At 40.1% G+C, this 13,070-nt stretch overlaps 1 protein-coding gene and 1 pseudogene across 1 annotated transcript; one reads left to right on the top strand and one right to left on the bottom strand.

Annotated features, from left to right (window-relative positions):
- The first annotated feature begins 1,597 nt into the window (after nt 1–1,597).
- LOC121138053 lies at nt 1,598–6,361 on the top strand (annotated as a pseudogene).
- Nucleotides 6,362–10,737: 4,376 nt separating this feature from the next.
- Nucleotides 10,738–11,599, bottom strand: LOC101826758 (ubiquitin-conjugating enzyme E2 2-like). The gene is made up of 2 exons (XM_040740877.1): nt 11,402–11,599; nt 10,738–11,274 (listed from the first exon to the last, which is right to left on the bottom strand). The coding sequence occupies exon 2, from the start codon at nt 11,224–11,226 to the stop codon at nt 10,774–10,776; it is 453 nt and encodes a 150-aa protein (XP_040596811.1). The 5' UTR covers nt 11,227–11,274; nt 11,402–11,599; the 3' UTR covers nt 10,738–10,773.
- Between the last annotated feature and the right edge of the window lie 1,471 nt (nt 11,600–13,070).

Below are 13,070 nucleotides of genomic sequence, written 5' to 3'. Positions count from 1 at the left end.
CTGAGAAAATGTGTCTTTGCCAAGACACCTTCTGATTTGTTTAATAAATTCTGATTGGCCAATAGCAAGGAAGAGGTTAGGCATGACTTCTGGGTAGAGACAAACTAATGTCAGGGACCTCCAGCCATCAGTCATCTAGGCTCTATCACATACTCATAGAGAAGACATGACACGAAGACTACCCTGCCACCTCTTCTGATATAAAGCAAATTCCAAGAAACAGGCCTGCAGTTTATCTGTCAGTTAAAGATTAGCTTAATTAGAAAACTACAAGGTCCTCGGGAATAGTAAATTGTAAATTGTAATGCATAGGATCGGACCCTGCTGTCAGGTTAGCAAACAACATAGAAGGTTCTACCCCTGACCTCTTGCCCTGTAGATTAGGTTGCCAGGCAACGCAGCAGACCACCTCCGCCACTGACCTCTTGTCCCTGCAGCTGCAAGTACACCTTCACCCCTTACCCTCCTCACTTCTACATAAATCCCTTTGTGATGAATAAAGATGATGCCTTGAACAGAATACTGTATTGGCATCCATTCTCGTATTCCCCTGTCCTCTATCTTTCTCCTAGGTGTCCACCAGACCCATGTTGAAGTCCTGCAGTTCGGGGCAGATTAATATAAGTGCAGGAGAGACTCCAGAGGACAGGGAGAGGGAACAGCAGGTGCAAAATGGAAGAGAGGTAAAGGGCAACAAAGCAAAATGTAGATTACTATAAATAGGTTAATTTATGTTATAAGAGCTGTTGGGACAAGCCTAGCTTTCATAATAAATAATAATCTCCATGTCATTTTTTATTAGATGGAGGTCCAAAGAATACTCCATCTTTACTGTGCCCATGGCCTTTTTGGTGACCAAGGGCTGTGCTGCTGCATAGCCCATACAGATCTGAGTGACATGCACTACCACCTGGGGCCAGGGTGTTGTGGGGTACTGATCTGTGGCCAGACCTATGCTGATTGTTGCTAGGTCATAACAGCTCCCTCAGGGGAGGAGGAGAGAAGGTGCACGGTCAAGGACACAGATACCAAGAGTCAGGGAAAAGGCAAACATCAGACTCATTTATTTAGCAATGGAAAGATTCTTATATACCCTCCTCCCAGCACTTAGGCTTGGCCTTGATCCACTGACATGGCGTGGGTACCCCTCACTGGCTAGGCATGATCAGGATCATTGACAGAGCACGTTGCAAGGACCTCAGGCAGACTCCAGGTTGGTTCATCTCTCCTCTGATAGGCTTTATATTCCTACAGCTGTTGTCTGAGGTTCCTGTTGCCATCGAAGGCCATGTGGATGCCCAGGACCCGGGCCCACACCTGGCGCCATGTGAGGGTTCAAGGACCACACTGACATTGGGTTTATGACGATCTAGGAGACCTGTGCTTCTAACTGAAGCCATGGTTACATCCAATCCCAGGCTGCTGCCAAGAACCATTTCTGAATCTGTGTTCCAAACACAGCTTGGGGCTGTGTTGATGTCCATTGTCCCATACTAAGGGTCACGTGAATGTCAGGAGCCTCCAGGGTCACCATCTAGGACCAGGTTAGTGTCTGAGGGATGAGCTTCTGCTGGGGCCTGCACTGCCACCTAGAGCCATGGTGTCACCCAGGCCTGGGCTACTGCCGGGGGCCCTGTCTGGGTCTGTAACCCTGCTGCAGCAGCAGTCTGTATTGATGTCCATATCTCCTGTAAACACTGAAAGCATTGAAGATAGGTATGCACAGAGTTGGTCACACCCCTCACTGGCTAGGATTTGAGGTATCATCACCTTTGTTAATCAATAGAGTCAAACTTCACAGTATAAATGAAGCTTTGCTACATGGAACACTTGAAGATTATTTACCTTCAATTATCAGGCTTGAAAGCTTTCTTTACATAGACATTTAGGGGCCCTTCATGCAGGAAGTGTTGTCAAATGTACCACAGGTCATTCTGATTAGCCTGGAAATAGCACATCATCTACTGGAAATGGAAAAACTTAAAGAATTCAAAACAGGAGAATGTAATGGACTAGAATTTGTTGTAGTATAAATGCTATCTGGTGACATTTGACTAGAGAAACATCAGTTATACAGCCATATCCAAATTTGCAGAAAGCAAAGAAATACATACAGTTGGATAGTAAAGAAGGAAACAGAATTGGATTTACAAGTAGAAGTCTTCCATAACTGCTGAAATCATAGAAAAAATTCCATCTATAGAGAAAACTGGATAAACCTCTTTTCTCAGCTCACCAAACTGGCATACTTGCCAAACTGGGCTTTTAGGGAGACACATTCAGTGCCAGGCAAAAAAAATACTTGCCAGTCAGTAATGATTTGTTAAATGCATTAGTAAATGAATGAGTTAGAATGAGTAAATGAAATAAGCTAATGGATAAGTTTGAAAATCTAGTATTTAATTACTTGAGGAAAGTGTATCTCATTAATTAAGGTGTAATTGCACCACATGTTTCTATAGGGGGAATAGAAATTGATCACTGGTTGTAAAACTCAATACTTTTAAAAGAGTGGTTACATACTATTTTTTTCTCCCTACTTTTCATTGTATGAGTATGCATGTATGTGCGCATGTATTTGGGGGGCATAAGATTACATCACTTATTTCTTCACCATCTCCCCAGAAACCATAGCACTCCAATTTGGGTAGAATATCTGACCAGCAAACTTTAAAGATGTTCCTGTGCTCATCTTCCAGCATTGGTATTACAGGAGCATGTTGTCATGACTGACATTCAGTTGATAGCTGGGGAATCCAAATTTAGGCCCTTACGTTTACCTAGCAAACAAATAGTGTACCTACTGAGCTATCATTCTACCCCTTAGTTTTATCAATCTATCTTTCTGTCTGTCTGTCTGTATATCTATCTATCTATCTTCTCTGTATATCTTGTTTTTTCAATACAGATTTCTTCATGAAGCTCTAGCTGTATTGGAACTAGCTCTTTAGATTAGGCTGGCCTCAGACTCAACAGCCTTTGCCTCCAAAGTGTTGGGACTGAAGACATGTTCAACCACTGCCCAGCATTATTTTGTTTTTTCATGTAGGGTATCATGTAACCCAAGATAACCTCAGGCTTGCCATGTAGTAGAAGATGACCTTGAAATTTTCATACTTCATTTTCCACTTCCTGAGTGCCCAGTTTACAAGAGTGTATCTTTTTTCTCAATTTTCTTTCTTTCTCTTTTTTATGAAGTACTGGGAACCTTATCTAAGGCTTCCTTCATCCTAAGCAAGCATTTTACCAACTGAGCCATATTTCCACCCTGAATTATTTTGATCAAGGTTTAGTTTCTATTTAAAATTGTATTACTATATTACTATGCTGGTTGTTTTCCATTGCTGTGACAAAACCCCATGACTGAAAGTCACTTCCTGAAGAGGTTATTTGGGTTACGGTTCCAGAAGGATAAGAGTCATCCTGACAGGAAGGCATGGTGGCAAAGAGTAGACACTGCAGCAGGAGCAGAGAGATGAAAGAATTTTCAAATTGTAAACACAACCTGAAAGAGTGAATGAAAGTGGCTAGGCTTTTAACCACAATGCCCACCCTCAGTGACATATTTCTGCTAGCAAGTTGGAACCACCAAAACCTCCAAAAACAGTGCCACTAAATGGGCCAAGTGACCAAGAGTACAGGGGTCATACCTCCTAGAAACTACCATGCTTTTCATTGTAAAATATACTGGGTTGACAATTTCCTTGAGTTAAACCATGTAATTATAAATCAAGCAATGTCATTTTGCATCTTTAAAACTTTAAGCTAAAGAAAAAGATGTCAGAGTCTTGATTATTTTAATATAGTGATGTCCAGTTGTTTCATTTTTTTCTTTCTTTTTTTAGACTTATGTTAGAAATGAGCTTGTTTCACATGTCAATCCCAGCTCCCTCTCCCTCCCCTCCTCCCCATCCCTCCCTACCAGTCCCCCCAGTCCTCCACCCAATCTCCACTCCGATACCGAGGTAGGGTGAGGCCCTACACGGTGGCTCTCCAGAGTCTGTCATTTCATCCAGAGCAGGGCCTAGACCCTCCCTCAAGAGTTCAGGCTGAGAGAGCATCCCTTGTTGTGGGAACTCAAAGTCTATTTGTACAACATGGATAAATACTACCCAAGGCCCCATAGATTTCCTAGACCTCCTCACTGACACCAACAAGGGGTCTGGATAAGTCCCATGCTTTCCACACAGCCATGAATATGGGGTTCAATAGCTCCAGCTTGTTCAGGTCGACCATTTCTGTGTGTTAAACCAGCCCAGTTTCAAATGTCATTATTTCACTTTTATTTACCACCAAATAAAATTAATATACCATATTTTCTTTTAATTTATGTATTGATACATATCAAGATTGCCTTTCTTGGATACTGTGCATGGTAAAATTATAAACATGGATGGGAAAATATCATTATGGTATGTTCATTTAGACTCATTTTGTAACATGCCCAGAATTGTGTCATATAGTAGTCCTAGTTTCAGTTATATAAGTAAGGAACCTCAATTCTGATTTCAAGAGTAGTTTCACTAATGTATCAGCACTATATAAGAATTAGTCCAAAATATGCAATAGTACTTCCTGTTATATATTTTATTTATGATAGCTATTACAACTGGAGAGGAATCACATCTCAGTATAGTTCTAATTTGCATTTATAAGTTAGATAAGGATATTGAATATTTTTCACAAGTTTTTTGGCCATTTGTACTTCATCTTGGAGAAATGGTCCTGCCCTTAATAGGCTACTTATAGATTGGGTATACAGCCCACTTACATATTTTCTGTGTTTACACATTCTAGGTATTAATTTCTGCCATATATTTAGTTACTAATTAACTTATCCCATTTCATTGATTTTTCCCTTTGCTTTGAGATATTTATTAATTTCATGTAGTCAAAATGATATTTCTTCCTCTTAGAAGAGAAAGTAGAAAGTACCCTTGAACGAATTGGTACAGGAAACCACTTCCTGAACACAAAAGCAGTATCATAGACAGGTAGACCAATGGAATTGAGTTGAAAATCCTGATATTAAACCCCACATATAGGAACCCATGTTCTTTGACAAAGAATCTATAATTATACAATGGAAAAAGAAAGCATCTACAACAAATGGTGCAGGTATAACTGTATATTAGCACATAGAAGACTGCAGATATATCCATATCTATCAACATACACAAAACTTAAGTCCAAATGGATCAAAGACCTCAACATAAATCCAGCCACACTGAACCGCTTAGAAGGTAAATTGGGAGGTACTCTTGAAGGAATTGGTACAGGAGCCTGCTTCTTGAACATAACACCTGTAGCATAGACACTGAGATCAACAATTAACAAATGGGACCTCCTGAAACTGATAATCTTCTGTAAGTCAAAGGACACAGTTATCAAGACAAAAAGACACCCCGCACAATGGGAAAAGATATTCACCAACTCCACATCTGACAGAGGGTTGATCTCTAAAATTTACAAAGAACTTAAGAAGCAAGTCTCGAAAATACCAAAGGATCCAATTAAAAATTGGTGGTCTTTGTGATGTTGGTGAAGCCATTCAAGAAGTAATGGAATCCTATGAAGTAGAAATAGATGGGAAGAGTTACCAAGTGAAACCCATCCGTAATCTAAATGGACACTCGATTGGACCTTATAGAATCCACGCTGGCAAAACAGTGCCCATTGTGAAAGGAGGGGAGGCTACAAGAATGGAGGAAGGAGAGGTGTATGCCATTGAAACCTTTGGTAGCACAGGAAAGGGTGTGGTTCATGACGACATGGAATGTTCACACTACATGAAAAACTTTGATGTGGGACTTGTGCCAATAAGGCTTCCAAGAACTAAACACTTGCTAAATGTCATCAGTGAAAACTTTGGCATCCTTGCCTTCTGCCGCAGATAGCTGGATCGCTTGGGAGAAAGTAAATATTTAATGGCTCTGAAGAATCTGTGTGACTTGGGCATAGTAGATCCATATCCACCACTGTGTGACATTAAAGGATCATACACGGCACAGTTTGAACATACCATACTGCTGCGTCCAACTTGTAAAGAATTCGTCAGCAGAGGAGATGACTATTCAACTAGTCCAAAGCCAGCTCCACATCTTTATTTTCTAAGCTTTGTTGGAATACGTTATACCACAAGTAATTTGTAACATGTTGTCTGTTTTAACAGTGGACCTGTGTAATATCTTTATCCATGTTTCAAGGAGTTTTCAAAGGCAAACTGTCTCCATGTAATTAACCAAGGAAAAGGCTTTCAGGACTTTAATGTTAACTGTCTCTCCCATCTAGAAACTGCTGCACCATTGACTAGTTAGGAATTCTTTACACGTTTTGTTCTGAAGACCTAAGACATACTTTTGGATATTTATATTGCCATGTTGTTCCTTGAATGCTCTGAATGACCACATCCAGTTCTGCACCTGTGCCCACTGGTATTGCTTTTTAACCTTCCTTGGAGTCCATTTTCTGAATAAAGACATTTTCAGATCAGAGAGCTACATCTTCATATCTGTGGTTGTAATTCTAAACAGAGAGTAGCTAAAGTATAATGTTCTTTATCTGGACTCTAGTGTTACCTGAACTAGACTTTCTTAAGGAGAGGTGGCCACAATGTTTTCATGTGTATGAAGTTGGCAAAAATTAGCACACCTCTTTAGGAATGTTTTACTTTTTTGTAGAAGCATAGTTAGCATTAGTCTTTTTTCTTGTTTTGGAAAAACATTGTGCCAACTTGAAAAACCTTGATGTAATAAAAGTCCCTTAAGCCCTCACAAAAAAATGGTGTACAGAACTAGATAATTCTCAATAGAGGAGTCTAAAATGTCTGATAGACTATTGAAAAAGTGCTCAACATTCTTAACTATCAGGGAACTGCAAATTAAAACAATTCTGAGATAGCGTCTCACTGCTTTCAGCATGGCTAAAATCAAAAACATCAATGACAATTTAGGCTGGAGAGGATGTGTTGAGAGGGGAACACTTTTCCATTGCTGGTGGGAGTGCCAATTTGTACACCACCCACCTGGAAATCAGTATGGATATTACTCAGGAAAATGGGAATCAGTATAATACAAGATCCAGCAATTCCACTATTAGGCATTTACCCAAAACATGCGCATTCGTGCAATATGCACATTTGTTCAATTATATTCATAGCAACATTATTTGTAATAGCCAGAAACTGGGAGCAACCTTGATGCCCCTCAGCTTAAGAGTGGATAGAGAAAATATGTTACATTTACACAATGGAATACTACTCAGCAGAAAAAAATGGAATCCTGATATTTGCAGGTAAAGTGATGGCACTAGAAGAAACCATGCTGAGTGATGTATCTCAGGTAAAAAAAATGACAAACATAGTACGTACTCTCTCATATATGGATTTTAGACATTGAGCAGGGGATTGCCAACCTCCAATCGCACTGCCAGAGAGTTTGGGAAACAGGATAATCCTAAAGAGATATGCATAGTATCCCAGAGAAGGTAAATAGGACAAGATCTCCTGAGTGGATTGGGGGCATGGGGGAAGGGAGAGGGAGTTGGGAGAGAGGGGAGAAGAGGAAGTGAAGGAGGACAAGGGAGAGCAGGAAGTTTAAGTCAAAGGAAGAATGGAGGAGAACAGGATGAGAGACACCATAATAGAGGGAATCATTATAGGTTTGAGGAGAGATCTGGAACTAGTTAGATTTTTACAGTTCTACAATGATGACAACAACAGGCATTCTAAGTAATATTGGAGTGGTTACCTTTAATGCCCTTCTCAGATAATGAGATTGATGAAAGACTTATATACCATCCTAGAGCCTTCATCCCATGGCTGATGGAAGCAGAGGCAGACACCCACAAAAAAACATTGAAGCGAACTACTGTAATCTACTTGCAGAGAAGTAGGAGTTGGTCAAGACAGGGCTGGTGAAACCTACAGAAACAGGGGCCCTAAATAAGGCGGTGCTCATGGACCCCAGACTCATGACTGAGAGGACAAGCATTGGACTGATCCAGACCCCTGAATGTGGGTGTCAGTGAGGAGACCTCGGCAATCTATGGGTCCTCATGTAGTAGATAAGCATTTATCCCGGGTGTACGAATGGACTTTGGGATCCCATTCCACATGGAGAGAGGAGAGGCTCACTCAACCATTGACATAAGGGGTGGGGGAATCTTCATATTCTGTGGAAGGGAGTGGGTATGAGGCATGTAGGCTGGGATTTTGGTGGGGGCAGGGAAGGAGGGGAGAGGGAGGGAGCTGGGACAGACATGTGAAGCAGGCTTGTTTCTAATTTAAATTAAAAAAAAAAACAAAAAAAGGATTCAGGAATTACTTGGAATTACTTGGAGATATCTAGCCATGACATTTTATATCATCATCAAGACAATAATTCCACATTACATTACCACAACGAGTCATGTTTTAATGATGCAAGTCTTTATTCACACAGTGTTTCTTAGTAAATCAAAATTGCTCTCAACAAATAACTGAAAACAAAAAAGAAACTAGAGGTCATTTACATGGCTTTGTTAAGTAATTTATTTGTATTATAGGATTATAGGGAAACTGGCGCTAACATTGATTTGTTGGGCAGCAATTGTCTCAACCAATTCTTTCTGCTTCTGAAATCTCTTGAAATGAGGAAGACATAGTTTTCCCAGAGGCATTAGGCATATTGTGCAAGGACTATAAATTACTTAGCCACAGTAGATCTGATGCCTTGATTATATTGACTCTCCAATTGCTTTCTATTCTCTCAAAGCCCCCTCACACTTGTGTACTTTATTTTCTCAAATGGCTTGCTTCCAGTATATTTATGGTGTTTTTTGTGGGTAACATGTTCCGTGTATGAGAGAAAAGATGTGATATTTTGTGTGATGTTTGTCTTCCTGACTTTACTTCGAGGAGCATTTAGATAGTCCAAAAAGATATAAATTCATTAAACCTACTCAGTTACTCTATGGGGAATGAATGCTGAACTCCCTGTATCCAAAGACTGTTGGCAATTAATTGTTACAAGTGTAAGGGCATGTCATTTTTTTTGGTGATATAGTAACTGAAAAAAGTAATTAGCCCATGTTCCAGTACTTCACACCATACCATTCTCATTCAACCAACGATGATTAAAATCAGTGAGGAAGGAGAGGGACCTGGAATGGATATGTAAAATACCATTGTTTTTAATTTAAATGAAAAAAAGGGAAAGGAAAATTATTTTCTTCATGGGGTCTGACTTGGGAACCAAATTTCTGTTAAGGATAGACTGCTAGACAAGTAGTAGATGGACAACAGAAAACAAATAAATCACATCTTTTGAGGTTCGTTGTCTTGTAATGTCAGGACTCTTGTTTTCGTTTTTTCAATGACAAGGCTTTAGGGAAGTGATTAGAGCATGGGATACCACACTTAAATGTTAATGACTTAAAGGGCTGATCTTTTGGTGTCATAATTGGGAGGTAAAGAAAATTAGGAAATAGGGTGTGATTAGAGGAACTAGATCACAGAGAGTGTCCCTTACAAATGTATGTGTTGCTCCCAGAGCCTTCATGTCTGTCTCACTTTGGAATGAGCAGTTTTACTAAAGTGCATACTTCTGTAAAAATACATTACCTTATCAAGTGGAAGCAATGGAGGCAATAGACATTCACAGAAACCATTAAAACTGAGAGAAAAAATTATACACAGGCCTGGACAAATGACTTAGTAAAGTGCTTGTTGAGTAAGCATAAGGAACTATGTTTAGACCCAGAGTATGCAGACAAAAAGTCAGGTGTAGTGACAGGTACCAAACAATTTGCTTATAACAATTCCTAATCTACTCAATTTGGAGAGAAAAAATATGGATCTCAAAATACTGTGTAGAAATTTCACATTGAAAATTTCCCAGTGTGGAAATGAAGGTAGCTATAATCTCATGCAACTCATGACAATATAGGAGAATATTGGGGCAAAAAGATCTGCAACTCAGGCCAACATGGACTACTTAATGAGGGTGAATATAACATCAAGTACATTGTAAAAATACATAGCATTAATTACATAGAAATTCTTTGTCAAAAATTTTTTTCCTCCATTACTGTTTGGTGGTACTGCTTACCATTAGATCTTAATGTCAGCACAGCTTTGTCTTGCTTTTATTCCCAGATCTAATTTAAAGATTCTTTAGGCAAATCTAACCTGAAACTGATTTGAATCTTTTCCAAGTACCTCAAATCTCCTGCTCTCCAGTATGCTGCAAAAAGCCCTTCTTACTCACAGCCCGCCTTCCCACATTTCATCCATCTGTCCTCCTCACCCTCATTCCCAACCTCCTGTCCATTTATCCTTCCTCACTTTCCAAGTCCCCCAAACCCAATCCATGAGCCATTCCGACCGTTACCTCCACCTTCTCCACATCCAGCCCATCTGTCCTTCTCCTCTTCCCTACCCTCTCTGTGCCACACAATCCATCCTTCTCACTCTCTCCCTCCCTCCTGCTCATGCCACCCATCTTCCCCTCTCCTTACTCTCACCCCCATCTCCCTGCCATCTGCCCTTCTCTCACCTCCACACAGCCAATCCATTTGCCCTTCCACTCTCACTCCCCATCTGCCCTTATCCCACTCACTTCCTCTTCTCTTCCACCTGCAAACCCACTCCTAGTTACCCTAGTCTGAAAACTGTACAGTGTTTATCTAGAAAAGACTGGAAAGGGATAACTTCAATCTAAGTAATAAATGAAACACAACAGATATAGCAAACCGCAAGGTTTATTATTTTGATCACGGAATTATGTGTTGAAATTACATGGCATATTTCTGGGTCCACTCCCGAGCTAATTTATTATACTCCTCTAAATCTGTGTGGTAAATCGTCGCAATTTCAGGATCCAGAGGATCGTCTGGGTTTGGATCGCATAGTAAAGAGGAAATATAAAGTAGTATATTGGAAATTGTGAGTGCCGGTGACCACTTAGAACTCAAGATGTCGAGGCAGATATTGCCATTATTGTTTATGTTGGGATGAAAGATACGGGTAATGAAAGTAATTTGGGGGGGCTGGTAGGGGTAATTGAATGGGAAGTGGATTGAGAGGAAAAATACCCCTCCCTCGTAGGGGCTGTCTTCTGGACCCATTATAGTTGCTTGCCAATGGAGAAGGTTGTCTGCAACCGGCCCCGCCGAACACTGGGCGGAGGGATCTTGATTCATGGCACATAACTCCTTCTGAATTCTCTTAAGTGCAACCTTCTCCATAGTAGGTTGAACTATCTTCTGTGGCAGCCTGTGATGACTCTGCTGAGCCTAGGATATAGAGAGAGATGAGAAGATGATATATAATTAGGCTGAGTCAAGTTATCAAGGTATAATTCAGAGACGGAAGAGGCAGGCGGAGAGCCAAGGCCTGGAGACCTTAGCTCCTCAATTCTACCTGAAGATTTTGGGTCAGATTCTGGAAAATTCGGTGGATTGCTGTGAGGCTGTGATCCTAGGCTGCCGAACAACGTCTAGGGGGCACAGGTCCGCAGAGCATTCAAGAACAGGAGCACTCAGCGGCCTCCGGCTGGCGATATTGCGGGAGAACAGACTTGAATGTCTGGATAGCTGTTCCAGAGTACACTGTGAGGTCACAAAGAACAAAATGGCGTGTGATAGACACGTGGGGTCAGCGTGGGGTCAGCGTGGGGTCAACGTGGGGTCAACGTGGGGTCAACGTGGGGTCATGTGGGTGGAGCTTGGGTGGTCAATACAGAGTTGCTATGGGGTCAGCATGGGTGTTAACTTTAGAAAATGTGCGAGAGGACCATGAGCTGACGCGAGAAAAAATGACTGAAGCTGGCTGTGCCTCAGGGCCTCTCTCAGCTTTTCCTCTTTGAGCTGATAAGAAGAGTCACAGTGAATGTCTTCAACTCATTCAGAATAAATCAATCAATTCTCCTCGACTCATTACAACGGCTTTTTTTTTTGGTTTTATGAGACAGGGTTTCCCTGTATTGTTTTGGAGGCTGTCAGTCCAGCCCGGCCTCGAACTCACAGAGATCAACCTGCCTCTGCCTCCTGAGTGCTGGGATTAAAGTCGTGTGCCACCACCGCCCGGCTTTTTTTTTTTTTTTGGTTTTACTACAATGGCTTTTTATTTTTTATATTTAAGTTGAACACACTGTGGTTCTTAATTTTATATATTTTCTAACGATGGATACTCTCTAGTGTAAACTTTAGGGAATTTAATATTGAGAATACCCTTTATAAAGTAACACATGGTTATATATTAAAGTCCTCAAAAATTTATTTTAAAATTAAAAACACAAGTTTTAATGAAATTCTGACAGCAAAGTGGGGGGAGATAAGACATTGTTTTTTCTAGCATTTAAAAGCAATGAATTTAATGCCAATATAGTAGTTATAACTAATAATATAATACAGCATCTGTATTAAAATTTCACTGAATGAACAATATCTCTCCTAATTTTAAAAAGTACTCCTGTAGGGCATATTTGTCTATATATTCTTTTTTATTCGGGAATATTTTCATAGCTGTCTGATTGTTGTCCACTGGTATTTGTGAAGAGTGCATTCCAAACCCGTGACTAATATTTCTCAATCTTAAGGATTTTGGAATTGATAATGAACTCAGACAATTTGGAAATGAGGAAGAGGAAATTGGGACATGAAAGTAGGTTACATTTTGTATCTTGAAAGATTTAAGAAAGTTAAAATATTATTATGTATTACAAAAAGAATGGGCTTACTTTCCATGTGATTTTGTAAACTGCATGGACTTACTTTCATGTACAGAAAACCTACATTCCCCAAAAACCATTTTTTGGAGGGGTGTATGGTAAGAAGCTGACAAATTTTTGTAAAAAAAAACAATGATATATTTACTAAATAGAGGAGTAAAGAAATGGGAAGATAAGGAATATATTGTAGTTTTCTTTCTTTTTAGTCTATTATTTAAACAAGGTTCCACTAATTTTTCCTGACTTTCTGGTCACAAACTCACTACGTAAGTAGATCAGGTTGGCCTACATAGATCCACTTGCCACTGACTTCAGTAGAATAATTGATTATTTCCAATTAAGATATAATATGTGTATGTA

The sequence above is a fragment of the Mesocricetus auratus genome, unplaced genomic scaffold, assembly GCF_017639785.1.
Source record: "Mesocricetus auratus isolate SY011 unplaced genomic scaffold, BCM_Maur_2.0 contig_12020_pilon_obj, whole genome shotgun sequence".
In the NCBI taxonomy this organism is placed as follows: Eukaryota; Metazoa; Chordata; class Mammalia; order Rodentia; family Cricetidae; genus Mesocricetus; species Mesocricetus auratus.
The sequence above is the reverse complement of the archived record's forward strand: the minus strand, read 5'-3'. Positions and strand labels throughout refer to the sequence as shown.